This window comes from Aedes aegypti, chromosome 2, assembly GCF_002204515.2.
Source record: "Aedes aegypti strain LVP_AGWG chromosome 2, AaegL5.0 Primary Assembly, whole genome shotgun sequence".
In the NCBI taxonomy this organism is placed as follows: Eukaryota; Metazoa; Arthropoda; class Insecta; order Diptera; family Culicidae; genus Aedes; species Aedes aegypti.
In genome coordinates this window covers 7,386,809-7,405,152 of record NC_035108.1, presented here as the reverse complement: position 1 = coordinate 7,405,152, position 18,344 = coordinate 7,386,809, and the positions used below count along the sequence as shown (strand labels likewise).

The window sequence follows — 18,344 nt, the reverse complement described above, 5'->3', positions numbered from 1 at the left end:
GACCACTTCCCCCAGGGCACCTGGAACGTTCTATAGAGTGGTCTGTGCATCTAATGGTTCTGAATACGCTGCACGAAACATCATTTTTAAGGTTGATGTCCACTTGGATATAGCTCCGGATAATATTTACATGATTGGAAATACAAACATGACTGACCATGCTTTCCGGAACCAGTTTTACGGAAATGGTCATATTTCTGAAGATTTCCAACCAATCTAAATGCGTCCGGTGGCATTCAACTTCCCATTAGTTCTTGTTTCTAGGAAAATTGCAAACATCTATCTAACTTTACACCGCACAAAAATACAAGCGACAGAAAAAATGACATTTGGACATGACCTCAGAAAATCCGGAACATCTCCGGTGTCCAGTGGCCAATATGCATGGCCAAGGAAGTTCCTAAAACTGGACCAAATTTGCCGTCGACTGCTTCCAGATGCATCCAATTTCATCCATTTTTCATAAAGTTATAAGCATTTGAATTTGGGCAAAATTTTGCCTATCTCAATCATTTTGCCTATCCCCTGTATGTTTTAAGAAGTCATTTCTTCAATTCGTTCAGAATTAACACCAACAACTACTCCAAGAATCAAGAATTACTCTTGGATCACCTTAATACATTTAAGAGGTACTCTGCACTTTTTTGTTATAAACTACTTGCAATTGTTTTCTCAGAAACTCTTCTTAGCATTTTTTTTGAAATAATGAAGGGATTCTAGCATATTTCTTATCGTTTCCTGAAAAATGCATCCAGAAGTCTTCTAATGATTTATTCAGGGTTTTTTTTTAAGAATACCCTTTGTGCAAATAACCTTTGGATTCTACAAATGTATTTTTCGTGGTGTTATTACATTCATAGAAAAGTTATAATTATAAAAATGTCGAAGGAAGCAAATGTAGAAGGAAGTATAGTTCCTAAAAAAACCCAAAAAATCCTGAAAAGCAATGCGGAAATTTCTTCAGGAAATTCTCATAAAAATACTTCAGGGCACTCATTTTTCGAGGATTTACCCGACTTTTTGTGCAAATCGCTTGCAGACATTCGTGGAATTCAGGAAGAAGTATAACGACGAATATCGTTGGGACTCTGCAGATTGATTTTTGGTAGTATTCCAACAGATATTCATTGATAAATTTTATTCATAAAAGTAAAACCTGAATCAAGCATTGAATGAAGTCCTGAAATGTCTATGTTCCCATTATTTTACCTATATTCTGAGAAAAGTTTTCAAGATAAATAACGGGATTAGACTGATGACACCAATGTGAGATGATTTAGATGAGCTTCGTTATATTGCCTAGAGGAAATAAAATAATAACACTTAAGATATTTTTTTTTAAACATTCTTAAATCTCTTGTGTGCCGACAAGATCCCTCGTTTAGACAACCTTCACCAGAATAGCGCTACATGACCAATGACAACGTAGGGAGACTTGCGGCTTCGGCACCATTCGACTATTATCGGCAACCAAATTTCAAACGCCAAATTCACAGTTTTATTCTATTAAAACACGTTAATGAAAACATTCAGATGATTCTTTGTTTTGTCCGCTTCCCACTGACGAGATTTCCGAGACTGAACAAACAATACCGCCAGAGATGTCATCAATTCAAATGAACACGCCTCAAAATGCGGCTGATTTGGAGCTGCCGAAGTGATTCACCAGCAGTTCTTATGGGAATGTTGCCGAACAGAATGAGGCTGCCGACAATAGTCACACTGACAAGAGATGTTCGCAGCGTTGTAAAAACGTTTCCAAAAGCATTTTGACAAGTCTGAGCAACGCATAAATGTAAACAGACAAACACGGAATTTATCTGCTGATGTCCGAGACTATTACAAAAGAAGCGCGGCATCGGCTTAGGCTGCCGAGAATACGTAAGTTCCCCTAGATGACAAATGACGTAACCGATAAATGACAGACGGCTATTGGGAGTTCAACCAAAATATCCTTCGTCATCTAGGCTTTGTAAAAGTGTCAAATTTCCTAAAACTATTTTCTTAAGAATCTTTTTGATTTCGCGATAATTATTAAGCAGAAATAAGCACTATCTCTGAATTTGATCGTCAGTAGAATCTCAATATTTTTCCGTCGTTGTGGACAAACAAGTTGTACTTTTTATATAAGATTATTGGTAAAAACGGTATATGCCACGCTAGGAAATCGTGATCCAATCTTGCTAATTTCTAAGTAACGGTCACTAAATTTGTGAGTTTATATTAGCTTTTATTACAAACAAAACTCTAATAAATTCCATTATTGTAGCTTGAAGCAACCATAACTTCTGCGTTTGCTGTCTCGAGTTAATGCACCCTAACCCCACATCTTAAAAGTTTAAAAATTTTGGAAAAATACATAAAAAAATTAATGAGCTCTTTTCAGAAAATCTTCATATAACTCCAACTATTGAATAAATCATTAATGGAATCCCAGAGAAATACCAAGCAAAATTCTTGATTCCTAAAATTATCCAAGAATGAAAACTCCTTAACAATTTCCAATTATCTGAAGAATTTTGCAAACTTTCTTGAAGGAGTTCAATTCCTGTAAAAATTACTAGGATAATATCGTTTTGGATTTTTGGAAGGATTTCTTGAAGAGTCATTGGAGGAATTCTCACAGATTTCTCAGAATACTCTTTTTGATTAGTTGTAGGTCGTTTCTGATTAAGGATTCCCATAGAAAATGGATTTTTGAAGAATTTTATGGAGTCATTAAAGGCAAAATCCCGAGAGATTTAACAGAAGCAATTTTCAAAGCAATACAGGTATGTTCCGTTTTTACCAACACGATCAGCGATTTTCAGTTGACAAAAACGGAATAATTTTCTTAGACAAAATTTTTGGCAAATTTGAAATTAAAATTGCGGTTATGTCAAAACAATACACATTTTCATCATATAAATGCACAGTATTGATGTTGAGGAGTTGAGGAGCATTTAGATTGTTCATTCTTATAGATTCGTATTGAAAGTTGATTGCAGACTCCTATCAATCAATATGATTTTGTAATAAATCATTGATAGTTTTAGTTTTCTTAGTTTGAATTTCAATAAATGTTATATAGAACATTGAAAACGATAATCACATAAATGTCCTTTGCATCACCAGGTACGCCATATTTGTAAAAATAACTACAAGGAAGTGGGGCAAGATCATTGCTGTTTTTTATAAGAAATATAAAACAAGAAACAACTTCTTTTTCTACTGTTCATCCTCATCTTTCTGCTTATTCTTCTTCTTCTTCTTCTTCTCTATGGCATTACATCCCAACTGAGACAGAGCCTTCTTCTCATCTGAATCATGAACACTTTCACAGTTATCAACTGAGAGCTTTTTTGCCAAGGTACATTTTTTGCATTTTTGGTCCCATCCGATTGATGATTAAATGTGGAGTTATGTTGTGAAAGTTTTGCAAATTGAAATGAATACTTACGGTTTACTGTGCTCTGAATTTCCAAATTTAACAGTAAAATGATTGTGGTGATCTTGCTTCTAAAGTTATTACTACCAATTTCGACAAGGATGCACTAATCGCCAATCCAGGACAGCACCACCATCGCCTTTTAGCTTTACGTTAGATCACTAATAGACTGGCAATAACTAACCGTAATGTGTGTGCTCTTGAAAATTAGAGCTGTGGCTTCGTTATATAATGATCTAAATTTCTAGGTTTTTGTTGAGTAAAAATGATATTGAATACTAGTGGTCCCGTCAAGCTTTGTTTTGCCATCAAGTAAGCTGCTGAAAATGGCATGCAATCTCCCATACAAAACGACAGATTAGTTCCCAGGTGTTTTTCCAGTTATTCCCGATAATTTTTCAAATCGTTTCTTTTACTCGAACACGTGAGAACACTTGACCAATGCAATAGTGAAATAATCATGTAAGTCTATCAGACCGTTCTTAAGGCATTTCGTGACGTTCAAACACCATTCCATTTTTATTTACATAAAAGTTCACTGCCCATAACTGCATATTTGTAACATTCGACAAAAGTAGGCATTGTGTAAATGTAATACCAAGTTTGATTTTAATGCAGTATGGGAGGGAACTAAAATTTCAAAACATCACTGAGGATTCAAAAGTGCTTATTTGAGGCTGAAATTGTGTACAACTCATATCGCAGATTGGGTCAATAGTCAGAATATGATTCTGATAGAAATTCCGTTGCTACTGCATTACGAGACTGATGTATAATCTCAATGTGACTGTTATGCGGTTACAATTACCAATGTGACAAAACAACTTGGTATTTTTTTCAAATTTTCTAGAACAATCTCACAGATTTCAGTAAGTTGATCGAAAGATTTATCACTTGATGACTCTCCCCGGTATTAACTCGAAATTGTCAAAAATGTCGAATGTGACAAATATGCAGTTATGGGCAGTTCAACAAAAACACAAAAGTGTACAAACTCTAGAACAAGTTTCATTAAATAAGAACTTTTTGGTAAGAAACTTTATTGTAAAGTTTTCTGAAGCGTATGGCTGTTGGTATAAGACCCCTAATTAACCTTTCAGTCTTCATTTGGGGAAGGGGTTCATGGTCTGCTCAAAGATCAAGATTCCAGCAAATTTGAGATGGCAACAAAACCTTCTACAAACAGGATCTTCTTGGAACAGGATCTAATCAATTGCTGTTTGCAATAATTTGTGCAATGCTTTCGAGTTTGAGAGATAGAAGATAATGTCCAAAATATAACAAGGTCGACATTCTTATCAAGAATAAAATAAACTTGATCATGTCTCTTGTCGTTGCCCAAACATTCTTGAGTTCATTCCCAAATGCATCCCTTATCAAAAAGAACTGAACATATATGGGATCGTCCATTAATCATGTAAGCGGTTATATAAATCATACCATAGGGGGAGGGGAGTATATATGTCTATCAAATTTACATAGAAAATTATTTTATTTCAAGTCATATAAGAAAAAGGAGAGGTCTCTGCAACTGTCTTAAGTACGTATTCAACTAAATATGAATTCCAGTTGTTGCTAGGACGTGGCCAGAGCAACTCTCGATTGTTGAAAGATGGGCCAATTTTATCCAATAGACCTTGCTAAGTTAGAAAACTCCAATTGAATAATTGCATAAAAAGGAGTCAAACCTTATTTAATCGTATATGACTTGACATCTACCATGCATCGTAGATGCTCAATATCAACAAAATGTCGAAAATTCAACTCTGAGGCTATTAGAAAGCATTTCAATTGCTTCAAAATAAGTATTTAGTTTAAATTCGGAAAATTTTGAAAATTTAAAAAAATCAATTTTTGTGTGTTGATAAAAACGGAATAACTTGTTGACGAAATCGGAACGTGACAAAATCGGAGCGTGACAAAATCGGAACGTGATATAAACGGAACATACCTGTATCATGAGGGATTACTGAAAATATCTGAAGAATTAAAAAAAACAATAAATTGTTTAGAAACGAACATGAAAAATATCTTGCGTTGCTTTTTAAAATATTTATAATTCCTGATTTCCGATCAAGTTTAAGAAGGATTGTATCCCAAAAATATGGAGAAGAATTCTCGAAAGTGGGATCTTCGACTAATACTTTGAGGTATCGCTACAAACTTCCTAGTATGTTATATGCAAGAATTAAGGACTGTTTATTTTATAAAGTGGACACTTTGGACATGCAATATCTTTTTAATTTATCAATGAAATCGAAATCGGTTTTCTGTACATCGTTCGACTAATATTGTACAATGCTGTGCTAATAAAAAAGTTACCAAAATAATATGATTTCACACTAATAAGGCACAACGTTTAGAACGGTCGATTTTTGGAGGTTATCAAAATCAAGGATTATTAAAAATCGGCAGGAAAATTCGACAATTTATATTTTTTATTTTCAAAAAATGGTTGTACTTAGAAAGCATCATCAATTAGAAGCTTGCTAAAAAATATCAAGTTATTTTTGGAGAAGCAATTTTGCAGATATCATAAAATCATTTGTTATCAATTTTTTTAAAGAAAAATATCTTAAATTTAAATGGAACTGATATGAGTAGAATTTAAAGGTTTAAAGTACGTCCAGACGGAAGTAATAATATAGTATTTATAATAAAAATAACTTACGCCTTCAAAGAGTTGCTGATTTAGTCCCCACGTCATATTTTAAGCACAATAGAAAAACAAATAATTTATTTTCAGAAGACCACTCAAAGCACAATGACAATCATCAAGATTGGGAACACTGCTTGAATTAAATCAAATTTATTTTGCATGTATTATTTTCAGAATGTGTTATTCTGAGACTACCTATCAAAATATTTTGAGAAAAACGCTTACAGTTTGCTCTAGATCGATAAAGATGCGTATATAATTTTAAAAGTATGGGATTTTTCAATAAAACGTCCATAAAGAGTAAATTTGGTACCCAAGAATGCGGTTAAAACTCAAGATTTTGCTTATTTTTTATACATATATAGTTTCTTTAGTAATCTAAACCAGTTTTGAACACGCTTATTACTTTACTTTTTTGCTGGTAGTAAAAAGATGGTGTATCAGCAAATTTGACGATAAGGAATAGATCACTAAAGTGACTCAGCGACAGGAACTGATGGAATATTATTGATGTTTTTAAAAGCTCTACCTTTAGTTGAATAGTAAAGGATACCAACATACAATTTGTTCATTAAATTTATGATTTTTTTCATGCGAAAAATAATGCTTAAACTTGACGAACAGTTTTTATTAGGAGTTTTTGCAAAAACTATTTAGTTCTTCAACCGAAAGCATTTTGTAAGTTTCTGTATTTTCATAACATTGTAGAATAATAGTTGAACTATACACAGAAAACCGTTTACGATTTCATCAATAAATAAAAAAGATATAGCATAAACAAGGTGTCCACTTTATAAAATGAACAGTCCTTACTGAAACAGTTTGCTAGAATATTGATTGAACAATTAGAAGAAAAACATATAGGGAAAATGTACCAGTTATGGCTATAGTGATTCCCTATTTGGACATATATGTTTTCTCGAAAATTTTCACATTTTGAAATATTTTAAATGTTCTAACATCAAGATATATACACTCCCGTGCATAAGTTTGGGTTCACCCCCTAAAAAACATGCAAAAGTGTTCTGTCCATATCTCTGTGATTACACGTCCAATTGAAAATCTCTAAGTCGCATTCGAAAGGCAAAGAGTTATTCTTACTTCGTATGTATTTTTCCAAAAACATTCTTTGAACTTTGTATACTAAATTTTTACTTAAAGTTGTGACATTTTTCAAAAAACACACTGAAAAATCATGTTTAATTTCCTCAGGATTGGGTCGACCAAAATTTTCAATCAAAATGTCATTAGAATCGTAAACTTATATTCATTGAAGAAACGCTACGAAATTTTGGCGGAAAAATCTGAAAAGTATTCAAAATTAATGAAACAGTCAGTCAAGTCATCGTGCAAAAGTTTGGGTTCACCCCTCAGTATGGTGTATCGTGCAAAAGTTTGGGTTCACCTAAACTGACTTAAATCTGTGAAATCTCAAACCAATCATGTACACGCCATTATTTGCGCTCAATAAAGCTTTGAACTATTAAAATCGGTTGAAATATGGCAGAGATATTGACAAAAATGATATGCGTGCGGCTCAGGTGAACCCAAACTTTTGCACGATTTGCATCATACTGAGGGGTGAACCCAAACTTTTGCACGATGACTTGACTGACTGTTTCATTAATTTTGAATACTTTTCAGATTTTTCCGCCAAAATTTCGTGGGGTCTCTTTAAAGAATATAAGATTACGATTCTAATGACACTTTGATTTAAAATTTTGGTCGACCCAATCCTGAGGAAATTAAATATGATTTTTCAGTGCGTTTTTTGAAAAATGTCACAACTTTAAGTAAAAATTTAGTATACAAAGTTCAAATAATGTTTTTTGGAAAAATACATACGAAGTAAGAATAACTCTTTGCCTTTCGAATGCGGCTAAAAGAGTTTCAATTGGACGTGTAATCACAGAGATATGGACAGAACACTTTTGTATGTTTTTGAGGGGGTGAACCCAAACTTTTGCACGGGAGTGTATGATAATAAACTACTCAAATACACAGAATGATTAAAATTTTGAAGATAATCAAATTATCAGGTATGGCGAAATTGGGAACCATTATGTCCATAACTGGTACACCTACCCTAGTGGAAGATAAAAAGAATTCCAAGAAGGTGTTCCAGGCGAATATATGGAGTTATCTTTTGATGGATTCCTTAGAAAATTCTTAGAAAAATTTCTGTATGAATTCATTTTAAGATCTGTTATCTGCACACCGATTTTATCCAGGGAAATGAGCCCTGCTTCTACTGATTCCCTCGTTGGTCATCAGAAGGCTTCGCTGTAACCGATCGCTGCGCAAACCGACCAGTAAAGAACTGCGATACTACCTATCGACTCATTGATCGCGGGAAATTCTGGACTGGTCACCTCGTTGGCCAGGGAGCACGGATGCTTCTACCACAGAAAACAGATTTTTATGCTAGAGCAAAAATCTTCTGAGAAACTGTGTAAATATTCAAAATAAAACACGTTGAAATCACTAACGCCACCACACAGCATATTGCGTCAAATAGTGGTGAGTATCAGTATGTTGAAATTTTTCATATCATCACTGACATCGTTATGGGAATTGAGCGATAACAGCGCCACCACGATGTTGCTATTTGTGTTGCCATTTAGAATGATCGTAGATTGTCTTACACTTACACAGTTTGACAATCGGACCTAAACGTCTGCTATCTGCACACTTAGATTAAATTACTGGGGTCGGTAAAATTTTACTGGGTTTTGGAACTACCGAAAAAGTCAGTAAAATGAAAATTGTCGCCACGCGTAATTGAAAAGCAAATTTCACCATGTTTTATTTTTTATCGATATATGATATAAAAAGAAAGCTCTCTGCAAAATTTCAGTAAAAAATCTCTGTTTTTCGATTTCTGACATTTTTTTTTAGTTTACTGACTCAGGGTTCTGAATTTTCGTATCAATGATGCGAAATCCACGATTTTTCGCACGTAAGGATAATGCTTTTTTCGCTTCCTCGCGTGAACATCTTTTATCGCTCACACTAATTTTCCCTGGAGCTACGATGGAGGATAACCGAAAATCACTCCACTCTGTGGATAATTTGTTTTTCACTTCATCATATTTTCGCTCACCAACTGCTCCGGAGAATTATCACTATGTGGATAAACAAAAACTAGTGCCGGCGACGGGATTCGAACCTAGAACATTGCTAAAAACAACCGCGATGCGTGCACGCTAACCATGCTACCACACCATCTTGACGAAAAGAGTGGTTAATTTGGTGCATAAAAGCAATTGCTGCTCGTGGCGATGGATACAGGAAAAATTCTCCATGGATCGGAGAAAGAGAAAACAAACTTCTCACAGCTGCGGAAATGTGAAATTATCTATTTTCGCTTTGTTTTGTGGATGGATAAAATCGCAAGGCAGCTGATCGCTGAAAATTGCTGTGAGGGATAAATCCATTATCGTGAGAGTGAGTGAGAATTCGGAAGCCTGTTACTGACTTTTTCGGTAGTTCCAAAACCCAGTTATTTTTACCGAACAGATTGAGTGTGTGTGCTTCTACAGTGTGCCTCGTTGACCAGTAGAAGGCTTCGACGGTTCTGATCCACTCGAAGATCGGCAAGAATCTCGCACGCTCGGTTGTGGCAGAGATTCCACACTATTTGGTATTCTCGCCGGTGGCAAGCATGTTACCATTGATACCGATCGACTCATTGATCGGCTGGGGTTTCCTCGTCTGGTCGCCTCGTTGACCAGTGAGAAAGGGCTCTACTTTATCTGACGCCGCAGTACCTCAATTGGGATTTTCTTTCTTGGGTGAAAGAAACACGGGTGGAACTAACATTTCCACTTCACAATTTATTAACTTTTCACTTACAGAGCTTTAGTCAGCTCACTTTACTATTTAAACTTTCACTTTAAAACATCACTTTCACACTTGACCGTAAGCCGGGTCAGATGATACTATTACGTTGAGCTCCAATTGACGGCGGATGCGTGCACGCGTGTCACTCATGAGCAGTCTTCCCATGAACCGAACCGATGTGCAACTTTGGTTTGAACATTGCAACTTGTGTTGAACCAGAACCGCGCTTTTTCTCTGTACCAGTGTATCAAAGCGAACCCGGTACACGTGTACTTCGGTTCAAACTTGGGTTCAAATAATGGCACAAAGTAGGCAGACAGAGAACGGTTGAAATCCACGCAGATAAATTTCTACGATCATATATGGAACTTCTTGGTTCAAATCGCAAGACCCTTGAGACTTGAACAAATGTTTAATTTAAGCAGATCAATTGAGATTAATACTTTGAGTAACATTCAGTGGTAACTTTATGAAAAAACCAAGGATTTTACTATATCAAACAACAAGACACGATAAGTAGAAATTGATAAGCGTGGATATCAACAATTTTCTGTCTCTCCGTTTGTGTCATCGTTCTGAAGCTCGAATGCAACCGAAGATTTGGACCGGTTTTCGAACCGGCGTTTGCACCGATGTTCACTTTACACATGTTTGGGTTTAGGTTCAGTTTCGAGCGTTTCGGTTTGCACACGAAAACAGAGTACAAGGAGAGTACCGAAACCGCCTGAACCAACGTGTTCGGTGTTCGTTTGGGAAGACTGCTCATGAGTAATTGTTGACATCAGTGAGCAGAGCTGCCAGAAAATTTGATAGAATATATGTATCCACCAGGTTAGAAAATCTGTGTTTCAAACAAAAAATCTGTGTCCGTACACAAATTGTTGATAGAAAATCTGTGTTTCATACAAATTGTATCCGGACCAGAATAAAAAAATCTGTATTATACAGATAAATCTGTATAAATGGCAGCTCTGTCAGTAAGTGAACGCGCACTGCTGCTGGTGATGATGTTGCTCCCGCATTTGACGTTCCTCTACAAGCATTTTGATATGAACCGATGCACGAGTTCACTAATTTGACGTTTGAGCGGTGCCGAATTCACTGGTCTCCATGGTCACATAAATAACACAGCACCGCTCAAACGTCAAATAATGAACTCGTCCATTGGTCCATAGGAGACAGTGGAGCAATTTTGCCACCGGAACGGTCCGTTGAGGTGCGAACAAATAGACTGAAGATGTATTAGTAAATTATTATCGGTTGTTATAAATTGTATTTTGTTTATGTTAAGAAATTCAACTTTAAATCCCTTTTTCGTAATTCTATGCCCTATCGATGCAAGTTCAAATGCTCGATTACACATACCTACCTACCGGTTGTGTTCACAAATCTTCAATGTTTCTAGTCGGGCTGTCATTTGTAGGAATACCTTAATTTTCATGTATGTCTTTGTCTAATTCTGCTTCTAAATGCAAACCTCTAATACCTAATGGCATGCATAACAAATATCGTGCCTCAAGAATACAACGTGTACTTTTCGTTTTGTGATTAACCGCGGCACTTCCACTAACTTTTCCAATAATCAAACATTCATTTCGGCTCGACTCCTCTTCTCAATCATTATTCATTCAGACATCAACGAGTGCCTGCTGCGGAATGGTCACGGCCCCTGCCAGGACACGTGCATCAATCTGTGGGCCTCCTACAATTGCACTTGCGAAGGACTTCCGGGAACTCGTCTTTCGGCAGATGGCCACGGCTGTGAAGACGCCGGCGAATGTCCAAAGGCCGGCTGCTCCCATCAGTGCCTCAGTACGATGGGCAGGACGTATTGCCTGTGTCCGAAGGGGTTTTCCCTCGGGGACGATTGGAAAACTTGCCAAGGTATGATAGGATTCTAGGCTGCAACCCGTTTACGTGCAACTCAATTTGGCATTCTTTTACTGCCACTGCTCTTTCGAAACTAATTCTTCACGAATGAATATTCAGCTCAGTTTTACAAGTTCCACTCAAACAAGGAGCAGAACGCTTGTTGACTTGCTTACCGGAACATCGACACCGATTGAGAGCCGAGCCCCGGCGGAAAATCTGCATCGAAACTACATTTCAAAGTCATAAATTATTCATCCTCAAACATTCTTCCGCCGTTGATGCTTTTGTTATGCAAACATATCTCGCTGGCTGCCGCTTGATGCTTCGCTTCTGCTCTATTTGGCCATACATTTATATATATTTAGTGCGCAAAACAACTATACTGCACAGTGCATTTCATGCGTTGGAAAAGTCTACCCAACGGCGAATGGCAATGGAGGAAAAAGTTTCGCCATTCATCGTGGAACGTGAAAAGAGATTCTCTGGGTGGAGAGGGGCGATGGAAAATCCTGCCTTTCATCAAATCAGCACCACCGAATCGACAGTACATATGCAAGCTGAGATTGATGGAAAACGTTCCGTCGCTTTGCGGGTTGCGAAATTGAAAACAGACCATCCGCTTTGACAATCGGGGACTTTAGGGTATTTGTACCAATGTATGTTTGTAGTAAATAACTTCAAAGTCACGGATGGGCTCAATAGATATTGAATGAGGCAATGAAATATATTCACATGATATTCTGGAGTGTCAATGGAAAATCGAGGCTTATTATGTAGCCTTGTTGAAACATTCGTATCTATGAAAATTAGTCATGTCCCAAATAACCAGAGCATAAAGTAACCCCTCTTATACTCAAATTTTTATTTTCGATCTAAATATCATTTAGCGTTATCTAAAATCCTTCTAAACACGTTTTGGGCATCGATTTATTTATATACGCAAATCTATGAATATTGTTTTTTATTTTTACTTTTAAGTTTTACTTTTGAACATCCCTATCCTTTTACATTTTTCTTGAAGCCTCTTCTGGTTACTAATTTTTGGCAATAATAAAAATTCAAATATTTACTCTACTTTTAAAATATTAATTTTAAATTTTTTTTCTGTATTTTTTTTATTTTCCGTGTAATTAACGGAAAAAACAGGTTTGAAATTATTTTAAAACCATCAAGCTCTTCTTCTGTGGTAGGTTGATCGTAGAAAAATATGAAACGTACAATTTTTTATATTACCGTAAAACGGGGTATCTTTGATAATGCGGGTAACTTTGATAGATAGGAAATATCATAATTTCTCTTAATCGGTTAAGCAAAACGAATGCAAAACTAAAGAATATTAGTATGACACTTCAATTCAACTGCACAAATCTAGAGAACTAGGTATCCGTTCAAGTTGACAACTTGATCGATTGCTCACTCGCAGGTAATGACAATCGATCAAATTGTAAGCGTTTCAATCAATCAATCGATCAAAAATTTCAAGTTTGGATTCGATTTAGCTTCTTCTTAAAGCATTTTTCAAATATGTTTCACATCCAAGCATATCTTTTCTTTCAGTTTAAAACTGTCGCTATTGCGAATCTTTACTTAAATCCGCAGACTGTCCAACAAGTTGCGCGCCGGTGCCCCATGCGCGGAGTTGTGCGCCAGCCAAAAAGTAAATAAAAAATTGTCAAAATATCTCGCCGAGGCAGTGAATCACTTTTAGGGTTCGAGTCCTAAACTGGAGAGCGATCATAATTGTTTTATCGATATACAACATACGGAATAGAATTGTTCGTACTTTCTTGTGTTCAAGTGATTGAAATCGTTTTGACCGACCCACAACTCGGCGCATAATCGATCTGCGCGCAACTTATTTGATGGTCTGCGGTTTTAAGAAAAGATTCGCAAAGTGCCCAACACTCGAAGTAAAGAGGAAGTGATCGAAATGCTAAACATTCTCGAGCAGCTCAATAAGACTAGAAAAGGACGAGCAACCTTTTCCTTCGCTTCCAATCTTAGATCTCAATGGCACGCATTGGTAACTTTCTAACCAAGGCAAACCTCTGCCATATACTGTCTATAGTGAGCAGCATAGCACGTACGTACACTCCCGTGCATAAGTTTGGGTTCAGCCCCTAAAAAACATGTAAAAGTGTTCAGTCCACATCTCTGTGATTACACGTCCAATTCAAATTCTTTACGCCGCATTCGAAAGGCAAAGAATTATTCTTACTTCATATGTATTTTTCCAAAAACATTCTTTGATCTTTGTATACTAAATTTGTACTTGAAGTTGTGACATATTTCAAAACACGCACTGAAAAACATCATTAATTTCCTCAGCATTGGATCGACCAAAATTTTAAAATAAGGTGTATTTAGAATCATAATCTTATATTCTTTGAAGAACTCTCATTAAATTTTTGCGGAAAAATCTGAAAAGTATTCAAAACCAATGAAACAGTCATTCAAGTCATCGTGCAAAAGTTTGGGTTCACCCCTCAGTATGGTGTATAGTGCAAAAGTTTGGGTTCACCTGAACTTACTTAAATCTGTGAAATCTCAAACCAATCATACGCGTCATTATTTGCGCTCATAAAAGCTTTAAACTATTAAAATCGGTTGAAAAATGGTAGAGATGTGTGTGTATGTGTGTGTGTGTGTGTGTGTGTGTGTGTGTGTGTATGTGTGTGTGTGTGTGTGTGTGTGTGTACAATCCACCTCCCACTGACCGGCAGTGCTTTAATGGAAGAAAATTGTATGCATGTATTTATTGATACCCTTCGATATCTTTATATCTGCAGACAATTTTAGCCCAGGAGATGAAAGGTGATAGCTCTACTGAAATTCCAACGACCCATTTCAAGAATGGCAGTAAATACACACACATTCTGAGGTCATTTTCATATACAGTAAGCCCCGCATAAAAACACCCAGATATCAAATGGATATCTGAACTATTTTTACACTTCCCGAATCGAACATTAAATGTTCGACCCTGGCACGTATTTAGTTTCATATGGAAATAGGTAGGTAAATAATAATAAAGAATGATTTTACCAGGATGTAATGCTGTTTCTTCCGTCGCAGCACTGTGCTTAACGCAAAATACAACGCACTTTTACACTGCACTGCGCGCGAAACACGATTAATCCTGCTTGACCGCTTCACCCGCCCCCGCAGGAGCAATCGGCACGGTCAAAGGATCACACACTACTAAATAAGTCCGCGAATCACGCCACTTTTCTCCCCCCCACTGTTCTGCGCGCGAAACACAATTAATCCTGCTTGACCGCTTCACCCGCCCCCGCAGGAGCAAGCGTCACGGTCAAAGGATCACACCCTACTAAATAAGTCCGCGAATCACGCCACTTTTCTCCCCCCCCCCTGCACTGCGCGCGAAACACGATTAATCCTGCTTGACCGCTTCACCCGCCCCCGCAGGAGCAAGCGTCACGGTCAAAGGATCACACACTACTAAATAAGTCCGCGAATCACGCCACTTTTCTCCCCCCCCCCCTGCACTGCGCGCGAAACACGATTAATCCTGCTTGACCGCTTCACCCGCCCCCGCAGGAGCAATCGGCACGGTCAAAGGATCACACACTACAAAATAAGTCCGCGAATCACGCCACTTTTCTCCCCCCCACTGTACTGCGCGCGAAACACGATTAATCCTGCTTGACCGCTTCACCCGCCCCCGCAGGAGCAAGCGGCACGGTCAAAGGATAACACACTACAAAATAAGTCCGCGAATCACGCCACTTTTCGCCCCCCCCCCCCTGCACTGCGCGCGAAACACGATTAATCCTGCTTGACCGCTTCACCCGCCCCCGCAGGAGCAAGCGTCACGGTCAAAGGATCACACCCTACTTGTTGCGAACACCCCTCTGGTAGTGCCGCACCTGCTATCCAGCACCTTGCGCATTAGATCAGAGTGACAGCGATGACAACGGATTGAATGACATGTATGGCATCAACACAAAGGGAGGCGGAAAAAGATAGGAGTTTGTAGCGCGAGGTTGAAATAGTTAACTCTTTTTCCAATATTTTCGGCTGTAATTGCTAATATTTTACTAAGAATCCTTATACTTTGCTATTAAGCTAATTGAACTCTCAGGTGAGAACAAATTATGAAATTATAATGAATTCGTACAGTATATGCCGATTGTTCTCAGGTTCCCCATTTATGAGGTTATCCCATGAATTTGCTTCGTCACTGCGTTTACTGACATAACTATCATTAAGGTAAAACTACAATAATAATACCCTTGTAAATTCTAAAAATAACTATTCAGTCAGGTCATATTCGCCCTACCCGAGATTCAGTTTAAACTGAGTAGCGAGACAATAATTTGAGTGCTCAATGCATAAAACGTAAGTCTATCTGAAATTGTACCAGAACAACATATCTAATCATGTAGTTTGTTTATAGGAAACTTTAACGTTACCCGAATAAATTCGTTTAAAAGTTCGTGACGTCTCTGACTCTGTGGATAAGGCCACAATTTAAAGTTTCGTTTTCTCGGATGAAGTGGATCTGGGAATAATGTCGCGTTCGTGTCAAGATCACGACGAACACAGTTTGGAGCAGAGCTGCCTTCTGTGTGGACAACCGGACACCAGCCAAATGGTTAGCTGCGATGAATGTCAAAGGTGGTATCACTTTGCTTGTGTGGGCGTAACCGACGCTATCGCTGATTATGACTGGAGCTGCCAGAGATGCCAAGGTGCCAGAATCTCTGCTCCAGCGATCACTACGTCCACTGTTACGTCAATAAGCCATATCGTGCCATCTGCAAGTGCAGAAATGCTGCCAGAGGTAACTTCGGTGTCTCATAACACAGCTGGAATCGTAAATATAGCCTGCTCAGTGCCGCCTAATAATCCATCGACGAACCAACGTTTTTTGCAAGCGTCTTCATCGAGTATTACATGTGATCCCACGCGCACCTACACCAGTTTTATGTCAATTCCATTGATTGACCCGTTAACGACAACTGCACCCTCAACACTCCCGCCGTACGCTGTGCCCCCTCCATCATCACATTCAGTACAGCCTACACCTGATTCTCCTGTGTCGTTAGCTCGGCAGAACTTTGTTTCCCGATTGCCGAATGAACTCCGGCTGCGGTTCTTAGAAGAAGAACAGGCACTAGAAATGAAGCACCTCTTTGAGAGATACCAATTACTATTAGATCGCGTCTCCGATTCGACGACCAGCAACCCTCCACGTGCGGCATATTATAGCGGTACGGCGAGCGCAGCAGCGCAGTGTCATCTATTTTCGGCTCATCAACCACGGATGGCAACTGTCGGCTTACCACCTGCTCCCGTTCTACCCAATCCGCAATCTCATTCTTCCCCGGTGATGAATTCTCAGAGCTTCAACAGACCGTCACGTGGCGGCATTTGTTTCCAGTCACATTCTCCACCGGTGCAAAATAGAGTGAATCAAGAATTGCTTAATGCCAACCCACTACAAACTACTGGATTTGGAAACGACTCAACAATGCTTAACAGAAGCCAAATCGCTGCTCGCCAGGCCGTGTCCAAGGACCTTCCGGAGTATAACGGTGATCCGGAACAATGGCCCTTGTTTTTCGGTACCTTCGAGGGCACAACGCGAATGTGTGGATACACAGCGGAAGAGAACATGATGCGTTTGCAGAAATGCCTAAAAGGAAAAGCACTTGAAGCGGTGCGTTCTCAGTTGCTCCATCCAGGAAACATTGACAGCGTATTAGCAACATTGAAAATGCTCTTTGGCCGACCGGAGATAATAGTACACTCGCTTATACAGAAGATTCAATCATTACCAGCTCCAAAACCCGACAAGTTGAACACATTGATCGACTTCGCCATTGCCGTTAGAAACATGGTAGCAACGGTTCAAAACTGTAACCTGGATGAACATCTGTGCAATATTTCTCTCCTGCAAAGTCTTGTAGATAGACTGCCACCCATGATACGATTGAATTGGGCGACCCATCGACAAGGATTGTTTCGTGTAACTCTCACGGAATTTAGCTCGTGGCTGTACACGCTCGCTGAAGCGGCAAGTACCGTAACTATACCGCAAATCCAGAATGAGCCGGAAAAACCACGACGCCTACGAAGAGACGACGGGTTCCTGAACGCTCACAGTGAGCCTAGCCCAAAATCATGTGCATATGGAGCAAATTCGAGTGGGTGCATAATTTGTCAAGGAGGTTGCGAAAGTGTAGGAGATTGCAAACAGTTCTTGATCTTGGATCATCCGTCGCGATGGAACCTACTCCGCGAATTCAAGCTTTGCCGAAGTTGTCTTGCGAAGCACTCAGGACCATGTAAATCGACCAGGACATGTGGTAAAAATGGATGCACCTTCAAACACCACAGGTTGCTGCATAACGATGCAAAAGATAATCGACCAATGACCTCTGGCGCGATAGCAGCTGGGAATCATCATGATAGCGGGTGTAATCGGACCAGTCATAACGACACTGGACACAACTGCAACACTCATCAAGCAGATAGTAAACCCGTTTTGTTCCAGTATGTCCCCGTTACTCTGCA

At 38.4% G+C, this 18,344-nt stretch overlaps 1 protein-coding gene across 1 annotated transcript in view; it reads left to right on the top strand.

The window, feature by feature from the left end:
• The window catches only part of LOC5579245, a 253,072-nt gene that overhangs the window by 206,359 nt on the left and 28,369 nt on the right, over positions 1-18,344 (top strand). The window contains exon 7 of the mRNA XM_021843826.1: positions 11,562-11,813. Coding sequence (XP_021699518.1) covers positions 11,562-11,813 — 252 coding nt within the window. The remainder of the gene's footprint in view (positions 1-11,561; positions 11,814-18,344) is intronic.